At 33.6% G+C, this 18,470-nt stretch overlaps 1 protein-coding gene across 1 annotated transcript; it reads left to right on the forward strand.

The window, feature by feature from the left end:
• The first annotated feature begins 9,221 nt into the window (after positions 1 to 9,221).
• LOC119835644 (zinc finger protein 883-like) lies at positions 9,222 to 12,225 on the forward strand. Its single transcript, XM_038360595.1, has 2 exons — positions 9,222 to 9,506; positions 11,468 to 12,225. The coding sequence occupies exon 2, from the start codon at positions 11,530 to 11,532 to the stop codon at positions 12,124 to 12,126; it is 597 nt and encodes a 198-aa protein (XP_038216523.1). The 5' UTR covers positions 9,222 to 9,506; positions 11,468 to 11,529; the 3' UTR covers positions 12,127 to 12,225.
• The last annotated feature ends 6,245 nt before the right edge of the window (positions 12,226 to 18,470 follow it).

Here is an 18,470-nt window from a genome sequence, read left to right on the forward strand (position 1 = left end):
GGATGAAATTAGTATATTAATCTTAATATATATAAATCTCATGTCACAATGTTTGTCCTCAATGGACTCCTAAACCACTTAACCGATTATAATAAAATTCACACACCATGTGCAGTTCGATCCAACTTGAGAGATAGGATAGTTTTTATTAGGTATAATTTAAATTACAATAAACAACTACCCGGGCGGAGCCGGGGCGTACAGCTAGTATATATTAAAAAAAATCTGTTAAATATTTGTGTTAGTATTTTCTATAGAAGAAGTAGTTATAGGTACGTAAAAGAAATTACGTACACAGTACACATATAACATAAGTAGGTAATTTATTTCCTATAACTGGTAAATCATTCATGGAAAAAATTCGATTTAATCCAGCACTAACAAGCCGCTTACGCACCGACACCTATAATAAAATTGTATAGGCGGAAATGTTTATATTAAACCTAGATGCAGTTCAACACTAGGTTGCATATTTTTAAAGGTAGACCATATTATCTGGAGTTTGCTGCATGGTAATAAATAGTTCAATTATGTTTTATAGAATTATGTTGTCTGTGGTATTACTTTCGGACTATTTTGGGACTTATTTGCCGGCAAAGTCCACGAAGTTGGGGGATAAATGTAGCCATATATAATCCAAAAAAAATGACTAATCAATTAGTAACTGGCTTCGTGGAGCGGAATCGTCCACATATTGAGTTCACTTTCAATGTTGCTGAGGAAATCAGTATTAAAGTAGCCGAGTTACTCACTATCACACTAGCTGTCTCACTAACTGTCACTGAAAGTCTTGTCGAATTTAGTTGAGTTAAAGACTAGACGGAACAAACGAAAAGACAGAGAAACAATAACTGTAAAAAAAAATATTTTGGTATACTTGGTGGTATATAAAGGTACATTAAGGTTTTTTCAATATTTCTTGGAACAGACGCTCTATTTTTATTTATGTGTATATATTGGTATAAGTCTGTAGGAATATCGGGAAAAAGGTACCTATTTGTTATCCAAATTTCAATGCAATCGGTACAGTAGCTTTTGCGTGAAAGAGTAACAAACATACACATACACATACATACAGCCTGACAAACTTTCGCATTCATAATATTAGTCGGATAAGCCGTGTATTTGTAAACAAGAAAAAAATTGCGCTTAAGGCCCAAAGCATTTAAAATTAAAACAATTATAATTTTCTTAACAATACCAACTTAATTAGTAAATTAAGTCGTTGGTCTGCTGGTTTGCTTGTTTTGCTATAGATCGAGAAGTTAGGAACCAGCAAATTAAGTTTTGTGTGAAAATATGTTTTTCTATTTTTCGATAGCATTCTGAACTCACCTGCCAGTATTGGGATGTAGTCCGGTTACGCTACAGAAGCCCCTGGGAACCGGAGCTAACAGCAATTTTCTATAAGCTAATTGTGAGGCCGATATAATAAATACCTACGCTCAAAGGAAACTTTTTTTCTCGTTTGATTTACTATTTCGATATTTATTTCGTTATTCAGGCTTATATACAGTCAGCTCAAAATAATTTTATTGCATATACGAAAAATAAATATCTTGTTCGTTATGAAAAATAAGCTCGGGTGCCAATTATGTCATATTTATTTATCTTTGGGAACAAACAATACAATATATCTTATAGATTATCATATGCCATACACATATCAGCAAAGTATACACAAAAAAATTTAAACGCTTAAATATAAGATCACACATCACACATTCACATTTTACATGTACTATATCTTGCTGCAACAAGTTGATTACTGTTTCTTTATATCTCATTACTACATCAAAACTCACATTTCAAATAAGAATAACAAAGAGAATCTCAATGCATATCGTGAAAAAGCTCAAATTTTATGTTTTGCATCACGAAGGTATTACCAACTCGATAACAATAACAAATATATAAAATGAAATGCTTGAAACTTTCAATAATCATTTCATACATTCAACCACTTGCAATCATTGATTCTGTGAAAGGATTATCCGATGCAGCGTTTATTACGAAATAGTTACTATGTAATGTACGCACACACGATCACAGCTATCTGGGAGCGCGTCTGTGTTAGTGAATAATATATAAACGTTATAGCTTATAGTTAATTAACGAACATGATCAGTGAACGGCTATGCTTAAGCCATAAGCTTTTTAAAATACAATTTTATCTAGTGAACTTTAGCCTGAAGAGCTGAAAGCAGCCTAATTATGTATTTATATTTCTTTAACTAATAATAAATTGTGGCGTAATAATTGATAATATGGTATTTGTTTTTATATTAACTTATGTACAGATTCAACATTAAAATGATGACAAAAACAGGTGACTTTGAAAGAAATGTCTCGGTTTGGAATGATATAGAATAGGCTAATCAAAAATAGGCTAATCACCTTCTTCATGAAGAGAATCGATCAGTGAAACAGATGTATATCATCTGCCCCTTACCCCACCAGGGAACATGGAACTTCACACTTGCGGATAGGGGACGTTGAGGCGGTTCAGAAAAATACATTTTGAGTTTAGTAAAAGCCCCTCTGTTTCCGAGATATTCGAAGTTACAGAGACAATTAGGTGAAATTTGGTTTAGAGATAGTTTGAAACCCGAGAAAAGACATAGGATAGTTTTCCCGGAATTCCAGGCGAACGGTAAATATTGTGAAACCCCGGGACTTCCGATTGTTGGAATTGAAATGGGTTGTAGTAAATGGTATATAAATTATATTGTTTTTATTTTTTCTGGATTTTTAGCTTTTGTAATAGATTGGGAAGCAACGTCGTCGTCGCGACGAGTCATGATTGTTAAAAATCAGCGTCGCCTAGCTATAGAATACAGTGACGGTTTTTGAAATACTAACCTCGAAAGTCCTCGAAGTTCCTCGAAGGTATTCATTATCATATATTGTAAAATATCACTATTATAATGTAAACATTACAGTATCTATGCAAAATATATATAATATAATTTTGTTACATATATATATGTATGTAAAATATATGTGTGTAACAATTTTACCGTGACAAACACACAAATAATATTTATAGTAAAATAAAAAATGTCACACTTGAACTATGCAGGTGCTTATGTTAAATAATTTTCTAAATTGGTGTAGCATTTTTGAGTTTATTCATTTAACCAACAAATCTAATCTTTTAAATTTTTTACAAAAAATAGCACACGGAGAAAATTAAAAAAATGGAATTCATTTCACTTTAAAAATTAAATATTACTGGGTATTATTATTATATCACAAAGCATATTTACCAATTTTTGTAATCGGTCCAGCAGTTTTATTTTATAATAAACAAACAAAAAGTGAATCCTTTCTATTTATTATATCATATTTTTGTATACAAATACTGTACATGATACATCAATAACAAATATCCATACAGGCTTTTGTTTACAATAAATTAATCAGTTTCCTACGAATATATACGTCAGTTTTGATAGACTAGGAATCTACGAAGCTAATATCTATCATCCCTCTGCAGGTATATTACGTTTCACATACAAAATGATTTATCAACCATAATAAATATCATGTCATAGCGGGAAACTGAGCTGGTGGTTCGTCTGATGGTAAGCGATGACCGCCGCCCATGTACATTTGAAAAGGTCCTCTGTATAATGTAAAATTTATTGGAATTTATATAATACTAGCATACCCGGCCACGCGTTGCTGTGGCTGAGTAATAATTAAAAATATCAAGATTATAAATTATTGGGATAATAAATCGAAATAAAAACTGTCCTATATCTTAAGTTGGACCAAATTACACATAAAATGCCAATTTTCATAAAAATCGGTTAAGTTAGTGAAGAGTTCATTGGGAACATACATCATGACACTGGATTTTTATATATTAAGAATGTAAAATTAATTTGTATTTATATAATATATTGTTTCGGCACATACCTTTTTTAGTGGGAGTTGAGCACGCTTTGCCTCGAATTGAGCCAGCATGCACCGGAGAAAGTATCACACCTCCGCAGAAGATAGGCGTGAAATAGTAGCGTGCTACAGAGTTTCGTATGGTGAATGGGGCAGCCAGATGCCCATATCCTTTTCATTACTATTCCTAGTCCTTTCCCTTATTTGCTCTGTAAAAGCTTTCCTTTACGTATCCTTTTTTTACTTTATCATGTTAAGTTGGCAGTCGAATTGCCTAGATATATAGCATCTGCAAATTTCCATGGGCGGTGATGATCACTAACCATCCAGCAATAAAAAAAGAACTGGGAAGGGTAAGGGAAAGGATACGGGCCATCTGCTCCCCACGCAAAGTAGCATGCTATGTTTTGTTCAGTGAGTGGGCTACTATTTCACGCCAATCATCTGCGGAGGTGTGCTACCTTACCCGGTGCGAGCTGACCCGATTCTTAGTTAAGGGTTCTTAACTCCCATACTTATAAAGATATGTACCTAAACAATATATAACGTCAATACCAATTAATTTTATTTTGAAACAAAAAATCCTAACAAGCAATTACGAATCGCTAATAGACAATGATAAAAAAACAACATAACCTATAAGTCCTACTAATATTATAAATGCGAAAGTTTGTAAGGATGTGTGTGTGTTTTGTTGCTCTTTCACGCAAAAACTACAGAACCGATTACAATGAAATTTGGTACGTAGATAGCTGAACAACTGGAATAACATATAGGCAACTTTTTATCCCAAAATTATAGAAACCGCGGGGCGCAGCTAGTCCTCAATAATCTGCATAGCAACCATAACGTGATCTTACCCGACACCGAAAACAATAACAAGGTCAGGAGTAGGCGTTAGAATTGAATAGATTACCCTTCATCTAGGTCCATATATCTAGGCAGCTGGTACACGAGAAGCCACCCCCGTTCTCACGCGAACCCCTGAATCGGACCCTCCTTAGTGCTCACAATAAACTTCTTATTATTTTTTACCCCAGCTCTGATTTTACAGCATAACGGTACGCATTCGTCGTTAAGACATCGCGCGTGCGGGACCTCTGGTCCCGTTGAGTCCCTAGTGACGTAGTTACCAACTTGTGTTGTGCTCACATGAAACTTTTTGATTAATAATATATATGGACACATTGATTGATTTTAAATCATTTGATATGCGCAGCATGGATTTGTCGGGTATGTGTGATTTTTTTTTTGGTTTTATATTAATTTCGTATTTCATATTTTGCAATACGTAGGTGGGTAATTTAATATGTAGATGATATGTCTTTTCATTAGTTAGAAAACTTAAAAAAAAAATCACCGAATAAGAATTTTTATTTGAACTAAATTTTTATTAAAGTAGAAAAATAGAACATAAAGTTGCGATTAGTTATATTACAATGCTAACTTAGTCTAAATAATGCCTATTCAATTATTTAATTTCTATAAAATTCGTAAGTTCGAATTAATTAATTATTAATTAATTAATTATTGCAATTCTTTTTATCACATTGTACATCATGTATTTTATAATTAACGATAATGTGGGTACTTATAAATATCATCAAATGGATTCTTATTCCTTTGTATTGACCATAAAGTATAGTTTAAGACTCAGAGGAAAATCAAACCAACCTGTTGAATTGAATAGCTCCGTATTCATGAAGTGGAGATAACATTTTTACAATGCATTATGGAATAACGTTTGATACTTTTATCCTTACATTTGTGCAATGTATTTATAAAGCATTCTTGAAGATATACTTAGAATACCTGTGTCGAACGAAGTAGTTCCATCAATTTGCGGTTTAAACATTTATGCCATTATTGTGATCCAATAATATCAATAGCGTCTTCAAACTTTAATTAATATTTGTCATTATATTCGGTGAAAGTTAGATAGAATTAACTTTAAAATTTTAACACTTTTATTACACATATATTATAGAAAGAAGAAATAAAGAAAAAGAAAATATAAACAAGTTAAAGATAATGTATAACGGGGCGGTTATCACTTTAGAGTGATTTCTTCCAGGCAAACCCTGAACAAGTATACTCAATATCGACGTTTTAAATATTAACGGCAATTGTCATCGATATTCAGATTAGTTTAATACCTATTAAGATATTAGTATATAGTGTATAATGATCAATGAATAATGAGTAGTGGTATTAAGGTAACGCATAAAAATAATAAATTAAATAGTACTATATGATAGCATTAATTCACATGCTATAATTAGAAAAACCGCTCAGTAAGCAAAATAAAAAACAAATTGACTCCAAATGCATTAAATAATTGTAAATATAGTAAGACCGACTAAACGAGATAAAGAATGTAAACAAGGAGGAAAAACTTTTTCTTTTTATTTACCCAATTTTGAACTGAAATTCAAAATAAACGTAACCCAATAAAAATAGCAACAAAAACTAATTATTACAGAGAAACAGTTTTTTTTAACTGCCGCTTATGCTAAAATATTTCGACACTCGCAAAGGAAGCCAAACCTACAGGGGAATTAAGTCCCGTGAACTCGGACTGTTGAAATTAGCTACGAAGCAACGTCATATGTCACGGATAAGGAAAAAATTTCGAAAAGTAAACTTTAAAAATATAGATAATATAAATATACATAAAGATTTGTACAAAACTCGCGAGTCCGACTCGCACTTGGCCGGTTTTTTATCTCCCTAGCTTAATACTATATAAAGGTCCTTAAATAGAACTTTCAGAAGTCTAAGACTGCTTCTATTGCCATCTGTGAGGGTAATAGGTAATTCAGCCTGCCTGTTATCGGGTACGAAGAAATTTTCATTTGATTTGTATAGAAGATGCTTCAAATATAATACCCATTATGCAGATTGAAACTGTAGCTTCCACTTTGATTTTTCTGCAATTCGTAATAGAATTGCGAAACGGCATATTTTAAGTATCTTATATTATAATATAATAGTCAGTTTTATGTAGGTAGATTCTATGGAACGTTCACTAATTATGCGAACTCAATGGTATTAAAGAAATAAGAAAGATATTACCTACGTAGGCACGCATTAAGCCTATCAAAAATAAAAATTCTCCATAATTAAAAAATCTTATAAATAACCAGAATTGAACAAAAAATCAATATGAGCGAGGACATGTTTATGTAAATATTTATAACGTCAACATTCAATAACTGGTGTTCATTTCATAGTTACTATGCAGTATGCCCAATTTGTTCCTATTAATAATGAATATAAGTACCTAACTTATCGTTGTCTGTACATGAAAGATAGGTAGAAGAAAAACCTAATATTATTAAGCAAACATGCCTTCTCTATTCCTCTTTTTTTATTTGTGATTGTTGTTTGTTTAACTGATTGTCTTTGGTTTTACTTTATATCAAAAATTAAACTGTCCACGGACGAAGAAAGAGCATCGGCATGTCATTAAAAATATCTTTTTCACCTAAACCCCCATAATATTTAGCAAGGCTAACAATAGTTCACTCTATCGAAAATTCATCATTGGTAACATGGTACAACTCATGTTTACATTTTGTAATAATTGTTAATCCTTATACTGTATGACTATTACCGGAGGCATATCCCCTCGTTATCAAAATACGTGCGTCAGTCATAAATGAATAACAATTATAGCCGAAGAGGGTTTTAAATTCAGCTATACGAATTTAATTGGCTACAGTTTTTATTCTGTATCTACACATGTAATTCGCACGGAAATTGAAACCGCAGATTTCTTTATATTTCTGTGAATAATATCGATGTCGTATTATATTTAAACAGGAATTCAAATATTAATTCACGATTGTAGACGTCTTTTAGCAGTTTATTTTCGCCGTTATCTTTGACACCGTGTAGGTATAGCAAATTTGGTTATAGATATATTATTTTATTTCATGCAAATGCATATTCCTACATATTCTCTTCTAGATTTCTTCTCTTCTTGTCTTAAAACATCTGGATATTTCAAAAATTGTATAGCCTGCTGACGCCAGTGGACAAACCTTGTACAAACGTACCACATGGTTATAAGATGACTACTTGTGTTTGTTGGTCAGTCTCAAAAACTTTATACTAGCTGCGCCCCGCGGTTTCACCCGCGTAAGTCCGTATCCCGTAGGTATATCGGGATAAAAAGTTGCCTATGTGTTATTCCAGTTGTCCAGCTATCTACGTACCAAATTTCATTGCAATCGGTTCGGTAGTTTTTGCGTGAAAGAGCAACAAACACACACACATCCTTACAAACTTTCGCATTTGTAATATTAGGTAGGATATATCATTATGAGTAGGATATCTCATTATATATCTCATTATATCTCATTATACAGGATGTCTCATAGTATCATTTAGAACCCATGGAATGTTAATATTACTGGTGTTTTGACAACCTGTACTAATATTATAAAGCTGAAGAGTTTGTTTGTTTGTTTGAACGCACTAATCTCAGGAACTACTTGTCCGATTTGAAAAATTCTTTCAGTCTTAGATAGCCCATTTAGTGGGGAAGGCTATAGGTTATGTATGTACCACGGGCGAAGCCGGGGCGGACCGCTACTAATATGATGGTAGACCGCATGGTGGGACAAAAGCAAATGTTTCATGTTTGGGCAGTTTTTATTTACAAAAAATATAACATAATGTATAGGATTTTTCCTATAGATACAACCACGTACATTCTATTTCATTAGTGGTAACTGATAAAGCAAATTTAATGGTAACGTCAAACGGGAAAAGTACGAACCAGTTTAGAGATTGTTTCTATGTACATTTTTAAATAATTTTTTGTAATAATTCCAGCTCGTTATAATTGATAAATCAATATTTTAACTGTTAAATGTATAAAAAGTTAGCAAAGGTTAGAAAAGATAGCTAACCAAAAGAGAAACAGGGTCCGCTTCAATGGTCAGATCAGTGCAGGCGTAGCGACATCCTCCAGTTTCTCCAGCTATATTAAGCACAGTTCACCGCCAAATATTAAGCACTTATACAACAAACTGCAATATACTTAATCTCTGTCGCATACGTAGATAGGGGTAATTTTTAACGCAAATGAAAATCTTGAGTGGAATTCATCAAATAAATTATTTCAGATATTGACTTGTACCGTTTTGGGTTTCCATATATCATTAAAATAAGTGACATAATTTAGAAATAAATAATATTTATGAAAAGTTTCAAAACTTTTAGTGTGCGTCTGCGTGTGCGCATTGCAGCGATTTCGCGTGGCAGGTGTAGCGGGGGTGGCGCGGGCGCTCCGCCTGTCGGCTGTCAGTCGCACTGGAGGCGTGCTGAGAGACGGACACGTTTAAGTGCATTACATTGCGATCGTGTGTAAATGTCTATGCCTATACGAGGCGCGGGGGCGGCGGGACCGGTCGACGGTCGCACGCCCGACCCGCCGACCTTACTTACCGTTCACTACGCAACACTCACGCTTCTAAGCGCATCCCAGTACCAAAAATGCAATGGATTATAACTGCACGGAACTATAAACTAGTGCTTGTGTGAATGTGTATAACCGTGTGACCAACTTGGACCCTCACTTTGGATATGTAAATCATGTGTGTTCAATTCTTTTCAAGTTTCGTGTACTTATCTGCGATTGTACCCTTTTTTCTGTTATGCCTGCTTAATACGTGTTACATTGCCATTAAGCACTCGCTTTTCGGCGTTCCATCGTTTTTCCAGGAACGTAAAGGGATCCAATGTAACGTCTTTAACTATGCAAAAGAATTAACGAATCTTTTTTCTTATTTTTATGCAAACAAACACCGAAGATACGGAAATTCTTAGAAGTTTTTATTGAAATTTCTGCAGAAGTGCAATAACACTGTGGGTTCCGCGATCATTAATACCTGATATTAGATCCATTCAGTTCTAGCTTTTTTTCTTCCTTGAAAGCGTGTATACCTAATAGCCCGGCAGTTCAACTCTTACGAAATTAATTAATAATTATACCCATATTTTTGAATGAAAGCTTTCATTTAAAAAGCCTACCCCCGTTCGCTCAAAATTGTCTAGTAATAATTTCTAAATGTGTAAGTGTTCGCTTACTTTAAAGTTTGTTAAAAATTATTCGTAATGTTCTTGAGCTATAGTGGATAATCCCTTTTTGTTTGTAGATACATATTTAATCTACTCTATATTTTTTATTAAATTAAAAAATAAGCTTAATCCTAGCTTGCATGAAACATAAACTCATGGATAATTTCCAGGAACTGGAATTTCATCCGCTTCCACATGAGATTGAATTCTGTATTTAGAATAATGTAATTCCATTGATTTCATTGATATAAGTTCCTTGAAACTTAATTCCGATACAGCGCATGCAAATTTGTTGAAAAGGATTTCTGGAAAAAATTACGGCTATAAATAATATTATCTATTTGATCACATTTCCGTGAAGTCTCGTTAAGTCCGCTTCGGCATCAATGTAATCGCATAGAATTTAATGTATGGTAAATTTTACCCCCTCTATCAGTGTTGCTTGTCATGAGCAACGCCTCGTGAGATCATAAAAAATATTCTAAATCCAGTACAAGCACGTCTTTCTCAAAATATTAGGGGAAGCAGCTATTGTACCGTCCCTAAGTCATCCCATTGGCCGAAAAAGTTTACCGTCTTACCAATCGCATGATTAGGATAAGGGTCGCCCATTATAGTCAAAAGACAGATGCGTTAAAGGTGCAATTTATTATCAGTATTTGCTCATGCCTGACATCTCGCAAAATAAATAAGAGTAAAAAACCATAGCACCTGCCTCTTATAATTATAAAATAACATATTTAAATTTACACTTCAAGTTCTAATTTGTACAAATGTAAATTAAATACGAAAATATCAGATAAAAATAAGTATACAAGTAGGTAACACGTGCATAATAAGTCAACATCAAGACAGTATCATAGATATAAATAGAAAGCTGTAACGCTTACCATCAGGCGACCCACCAGCTCCATTGCAGACTATAACATAAAAAGCTAATTGTTTGTAGTTTGAAAATATCGGTGAAGACTAATCTAGTTATATAATCTGAACTAGACCGAGGCTAAAATAATTTATTCGTTAGGTATATACACACAATTATTCCACTTTTTAATATGCTTATGTTAGCGTCTAGTAAAAAAAACTCAAAAAGCACGCTTTAATGATCGAGTTAATTAAACGTCGCCACTGGAATACTGGGAGTAAGGAAATTATTGAATCCTGGCAATCCTAATCAGTACAATAAGATAAACTCATGAAATTCTACATACTGTGTGATAAGTGTACAAAGTTGAATGAAATCTGTCCGTATAAAGCGGATTAAAATCGAGTAAAGGAGTCGGATACATTGAATCATACAAACACACAGATGAACTTAATAAATAGTGTCCAAATTATCCAAGTCAAGAAATTCATACAAATTCAATTCGTAAATTCTTCTGCAATGTCTTACGTTTTTCTATTCAAAACATATTATAGAGTAGTAAATAAGCAAACAATTTTAATATTTCATCTAATTTGAAATTTCTTTTATCAGGTTGGCGTGCAGCATTGGACCCGGAAGGGCATGGAGAAGGCGCCAGCACGTTCGCGGGAAGCATGGCTGACACTGCTCCCGAAGCTCACAGCCCCCGGTTCATGCACAAGCGGCGACGATTGTCAAGACTGCTCGACAAACTTGCAGTGCAAATACGTAATAACAATAACTATCCGTTTCCACGTTGGCTAATGCTCGATACTTCTTATTACGACGTCAAGGCGCCCGAGGACGTACCGCTAGATCTCTCCGTAAAATCCGAACCGCCGAAGCCGACCGTACCGCCCGTGCACGCTTGCGAAATATGCGGACAAACGTTCACGGTGCTCGATCGTCTGGCCAAGCATGTCGCATCTCGGCACAGGGACAAGGCGCCGGATGCGGCACGGGCGTACGAGTGCGAGATCTGCCGCCGTCGCTTCGCTCGTTCTGACATGCTGACGCGCCACGCTCGCTTGCACAGCGGCGTGAAGCCATATTCTTGCTCCGCTTGCGGTCAAGTTTTCTCGCGCTCCGATCATCTGGCCACTCACCAGCGCACGCACACTGGGGAGAAGCCGTACCGCTGCCCTTCCTGCCCCTACGCGGCCTGCCGCCGTGATATGATAACCAGGCACATGCGCACTCATACTCGACGACCCCAGCCCGCCGAAATCTAAACACACTAAAATGCACGCACTGTTTTTACAATTTCAAGTATTTAAGTTCATTAATTTATTCTTAATATGTTGTGAGATGATTAATTTAATTATATCGGTTATTAGGTGGAGAACTCGAGGGATCCAATGGCGGTCTACTCTTCTTGTTTCGGTAAGACATATCTCATTGCAACAAACTTTAGATTTCAATGCAAATAATTTTTCTGCGAATGTCCATTATGTATCTGCAATGCGATGTGTCTATTGCCTTCGATAAACAGTATTCGAAGTATTATTTCTTTTAAAAGGAAATGCTGGATCTTGTTTTGATTCGCATACTAAAGAGTAGGTATATAAGAGCATAACCAAAAATGCCCAGCCTAACTTGCTTCGAAGTCTGGTATACGAAGGCACAATAATATGCAATGTTATATTTATTAAGCCTTAATACTATAATTTGCTTATAAGCAAAATATGTAATGTTTGAGTACCTTTATTTGTGTTTATTACGTAACGTTTGATGGTTTGATTTATTGTTTAATTGCTCAGCGCTGTTTTAAATGTTAAGCTTCAATACACTTTGATGGAAAAAAAATTGCAACGTAAATAAATAAGAGTCTATGTACATTTGATGTTTATTGTAGGTAGCTATATGTGTTTTGAAAATTATTGTATTAAAAATACAAAAAAAAAATTATGCTATTTCAATTTGCATGTTAATTCTATACGTAGATAGATGATAAATACATTACAATTTTCACATCATCCTTAGGATAAAACTTAAAACAATACTTTACCTGTAGCCGTACTTTAATGTCCTTTTTAAATGTCTATAAATAATCTGTTCTTCAGACTGCTTTCATAATATCTTAATCTGTAAATAAATAGTGATCTATTCTTTATCCTTTTCATGGTTGTGTTTAAGGAGAAACCTTCGTATATAATATATAAACTAATTATAATATATTTAAATATTTGAGGCTTATTCTGCTTGGATATTTTCCTAAATGTGTCGTAAATCCACGTTTAGCGAAATATCAATTAATATTTAAGGCGTGTATACTTTATACTCTAATTAGAGGTTGTGTTTCTGAAATTATATAAATTAATGTATATAATCAATAAATTGTTATATATATATTCTATATGTCTGTGAGTATATGTAAGAAATTATTTGTTAGTTAGTTATTGATTGTTTGATAATTATTCGTTGCATTTTTTTAGAAATACTTGTTAGTATATATCACTAGAAATTGATTTATCAATAAAATAATTGCATGCGTTCAAAAAGGATACCTTTGTTAATTAGGTTATTGTTAATGATTCTCAGACCTACCGAATAATTAATATAAATGTGAAATTTCATAAAAATCGGTAAAGGTGATGCCGAGAGTATGGCGACTCAATGCAATAACACTCGAACAGATACGTTGTTCACTTGGTGAAACATTAACTAATAATTTGTTTGTTTTTTCATTTCAAATACTTAAGGGGAATTGGTTCGATTGATTTATTGACTGAATATTGACAAAACCTTGGGCATTCGAAAGCTTACATGGTATTTTCCGATTTGTTTTTTTTTAGTATATAGCTAAATAAAAATAAAGTAGATTTGTTAATTCAATGTAAATGTGTAATTTCTAGAAATAATTGACATGTGGCGTTAATCTTTAACTTTAAACTATTGCTGGTGTTGTATTTTTAAGGCATTTTCGTTTTATGTTAATGGTAATGTATTAGAATAAAACCATGAATATTTGTGTGTATTTTACTGTGATAGTTATTATTTGAAGTTATTCCGTTTGTTATATGTCGTCTTAACAATATCTAAGGTGTCTATTTATTGAACTTTGAACTTGAATAAAGTTGATAATGTTCAATTTTGTGTATTTACTGTTGTCTGCCATTTCCCACACTGAAAAGTCTTACGTGTCATCCTCTCAGAGCGCAGTTTAGTGCCTCCTTTTGTCATGCCAACAAACTGCCTTACAGCAATTAACAATTCTATAAATAAAACATACTTATTTTTCGTTTTCCTGGAATGTCATCATGCGACCCTGGATATTTTAAATATTAGCACGATCTCCTTTCAAATAAAAAAGAGAATAATCCAAATCAATTGGTTCATAAACGACGAATTCATCGCACTTCACGCGTAAAAATATATATGCGGTCGAAATGAGTAACCTCCTTTTTTTAAATCAGTTTAAAAAAGAGTCCCTTAGCAAACCTTAGCTTGTTTTAATTGCTTTAAGGTGAGACATTTTATGGCGCCGCCTCGTAAGATAAAGTTTTATTTCAAAACTAGATGCTCGTCCCGCCTCCGCTCGGATATGAAGATTCCTGCTTTATCGCAAAGGAGCAATCGGAATAAATAGTATCCTATCACCCAAGTCAGCTCATACCGTGTCTCCATATCAAATTTCATCAAAATCCGTCCAGTAGGTTCAGCGTGATTGAGGAACAAACAAACAAACTTTCACATTTATAATATTAGTGGGCTGTGTGCTTATTGTATTTTGTATTTAAATTATTAATTTGGCATTAAAAGTAATGAAATATTAAACGGTTTTATTTGTGTTTTCTCGTGAGTGGTTATAAAAAGTGTCGGTCAATAGAAACTGAATATTTGAAATCGGCCCCGTAGTTCCTGACATAGCGCGTTCAAACAAACTCTTTAGCTTTATTATATTGATTAGTATTGATACTAGTATAGTATTATACAACAAGCATAAGTGTTGGCTCATGATCTGCTTCCATTCAAATCTCAAAAATTTATTTCTATTTAAATTAAAAATTCCCAAAACAAAAACAATTCAAAGAATTTAAAGAAGCTTATGCATTTAAAAATTCATTTTCAAAATTAACACATATTGTTATTATATTCATTAACACTCATATAATAAATTCGCTGCTTACAAAATAATTAAATTACGCATGCGTCTTAATTCATAAGAGCGGCAGTAGTTCTTAATGCAGTTAACATTTTTACACCTTTTACATATTTTTCTGTTCACACGTAGATTTACATAATTGGGATCACAAAGTAAAATTTTTATTCAAGTTTCTTATAATAAACATTCAAAAAAGGTTGGGCCTTACGAAAGGAAAAAAGGGTATGCTATGCTATTTAGCGAAAATAGTACAGTGAAAATATATCCAATTACTTATTTCATTTGAATATTTCCAGATAACATACTATTGTTTATTTTTCGACACTGCAAACAAAAAATAACATGTAGCGTGATGGCAGGCCGGCCCAATTATTTTTATTTTTTCAGTGAACTTAATAGGGAATATGGATGTAATTCGAATAAAAGTAAGATATTTTTTTATACCTAATTATTTCTTAATCAAGCTCCCGTAAATAATAATATAATAATTGGGATTGCGTAATATTTTTGGATTTAATTTCAATTTCAAAGAGAAATGAATTTTTAGAAAGAACAAAAAGTGTCTGGGAAATTCAAATGTATGAAACGCGACATAAACGTATGTGAACTATAATGTCATAACCGATGAAGTTAAACTCGTACCAAAGAGTATCAGATAGATAACGGCAGTGTCGGTGTTACCAGTATAGACGTTTATATAAAAATTTAACGAGTAACCAATAAATACAGAACAAATTTCTAATGAGAGAAATGTAGAGAGAGGTTTATAGTTAGCTAACAGGTTGAAAATATCATGCTTCTTGGGACGGATACTCTGGGCGTTCCACTGAAGGACCATTAGATCCATATTTTAGGATTGAGGTGAAATGGGAAAATTTTTTTGCAACGTTGGACGGTAAGTGTTGTGGATACTCAGCAAGTGTTCATTAAACGCAGAAAAACTGGAATGGGAAATAGCACAGCTATTAGAGACTGTGGAGGGAGACTCACGGATAATTGCTTGATGGGCAGCCCTATCATAGGACTTACCTAGGGGAGCTTGGGATCGGGGTTTTTGAGTGACTGTTTTGTGATTGACAGTTTCTTGATAGGAGATAGTAGGAGTTGTTTGGAAAGGATCATTAAAATAGGAATTAGTAAGGGGGATTGGGATTGGTACATAATTAACGGATTTTGCGTTTGAGCATAGGATCCTAGTCCCAGAGGCTTCCTCAAACGAGATCCCTTCAGATGCCATTATCCGTTTAATGGCTTTTAGTTTGGATTACTCGGAACAATTTTTATCTGTTGCAAAATGGTTGCCAGAGCAGTGGTAGGTAGCAAGGTAGGTAGCAAAGGTAGGTAGCATCAGCTTCTAGTACAGGGCACGAGTCGCCTAAGTGGGCCTGTGAACACTTTAAACAGTACTCCTTAGAACAGCATTGATCACGTATATGTACAGCATTTAGTATTGTATGGTAGGATACTCGTAGATTCCAACTAGTTAGGAATTGTACCAACAATAAATTTCATTAGGAAGAACTTGACCTTGGAAAGTTAAAACAATAGTTTGAGGCGGACACGATGAGGTAAGACCATTCACTCTTATTATTTTATTAAGGCATCTCGCTTTTAAAATTTTTCCCTGACTGAAACTCCTCCATTGACCACTCCGTAGGAACACCTTTTACGATACCCATACGAGTGATATGTAAAGTTGGAATCGAGGCTTGATATTTTGCTTCCTTGAGAGGAGGGAAATTGATGAAGCTATTGGCATCACTAGCAGTATTGAACTGTACAGATATTTTATTAGGCCCAAAGGATTTACCACCATCCTTAGCTATGTTAGCTGCCCGATGACTGTAAAGGAATGAACCAAATTTAATTGGCCTAATTGTTAACCCAGCAGATGGTTCTGCCTCAGAACGAGACACCTATACAATTTAAGGACCAGTGTCATCTCCAGAGTAGGTGATAGGGTTGGATAAGATTGGATCCACGTACAAATGCTGTGGGGATGCAATCCTATTTTCAAGGAAAGAATCAGTATAAATCTCAGTGGCACGTTTTTCTTCCGACACACCAAAGTTACGAAAACCTTCTACGACTTCTCTTTGTTGTCATTACGTACGTACAGTACGTCACTCCAAACGTGCCAAAATGACAAGCGTTTAAACTGTTTTTAGTAGATTATAAATTTTTCAATTATTTCTAATAAGATTTCGGCACCCATAACTTTTTCCTAGCTTAAAAAATAAATAAAAAATACATTCATATTCCCTGCTTCTGCTCGCCCGATATTCTTATTTTAATAAAATATTTTTACGATGGGCGATCTTGAAATAATGTGATATTCTTTCGTATAGAAAGAACGTTAGTACCACATATTAAATTTGTTTTTATTTAACATACCATAAACCATATTATTCTACGCCTAAAGCCCCAAATATTCTGAAACTCGAACACGATTTCCAAACTTATTTTTCATTAGAAATTGTATGTAGTAAATAGGTTAAAGTAATGAAAATAATATACTTTTTTTTTTTTTAATAATTGATTGTATCACTACTTAAAGATTGTAGTAGTCGTGCTCATTGGCTCAAATAGTACTGAAAATATTTTTTGCGGTTTTCGCCAATTATTTTAAGGGAAGGCCGTGTATAATTAGTTATAAATTTTTTATATATATTCATTATACTGTAGTCATACTATAGTGTCATTTATTGAAAATTATATGGAAGAACAAAACGAGTGTGGTGAGATATCACTCTTTTAACTTTTTACCTTTGGTCTACAATCTATAGAAAGGGTGCGGTAAATTATAAATGTAGGTATATTTTAAACCTCTAAGGAAAGCTAAGGATTTTTCATGCACAGTGTCATAGATAATGTAATAGTAATTAGCAACTTCTATAGTTCTTTACATCATACAGTAACGCCATCTATTGGTAAGTAACTGATTTACAAGCATTCGGACGGAACAATAACATAAAAAAATTTGATTGTTATTTCTAACAAATTAAATAAATAAAAAATAGTGCGCTTTGAAGAATAATTTATATTCTGGCATCTAATTTTCGAAATAGTTGCACGTGCGCTATATTTTATTTAAATTTTTATATTTTAAGTCATATTAGCATAAAGTGGCTTAGCGGCAGGTAAAATTTTCTTCCCTCTATGCACTTTTAATTGCGCATTTAAACTGTCTCTATTTTGTATAATATAATTTAAGGTAAGTTGTAGAACCATAGATAAAGGACCTATGTGTAGAACCAGGAGTATGCCACTTCCATACATTTGATGAATACGTAAGTTATCATGCCATCTATGTCGCGGTATCCATCAACTATTTTAGGATTGGGCTCAAATAGATAACTAGATGGCAGTAATATCTAGTTTCAAGTTTCATATTTTTAAAGTTTGACGTTTATAACCGAATTATAAGTGTATAATGTTTGTTTATAACTGGCTAAACTCCTCACGGACCTT

Source organism: Zerene cesonia, chromosome Z (assembly GCF_012273895.1).
Source record: "Zerene cesonia ecotype Mississippi chromosome Z, Zerene_cesonia_1.1, whole genome shotgun sequence".
Classification (NCBI taxonomy): Eukaryota; Metazoa; Arthropoda; class Insecta; order Lepidoptera; family Pieridae; genus Zerene; species Zerene cesonia.

Excerpts from the sequence above, each read along its gene's own strand:
- LOC119835644 (XM_038360595.1), top strand. The coding sequence starts at position 11,530 with ATGGCTGACACTGCTCCCGAAGCTCACAGCCCCCGGTTCATGCACAAG.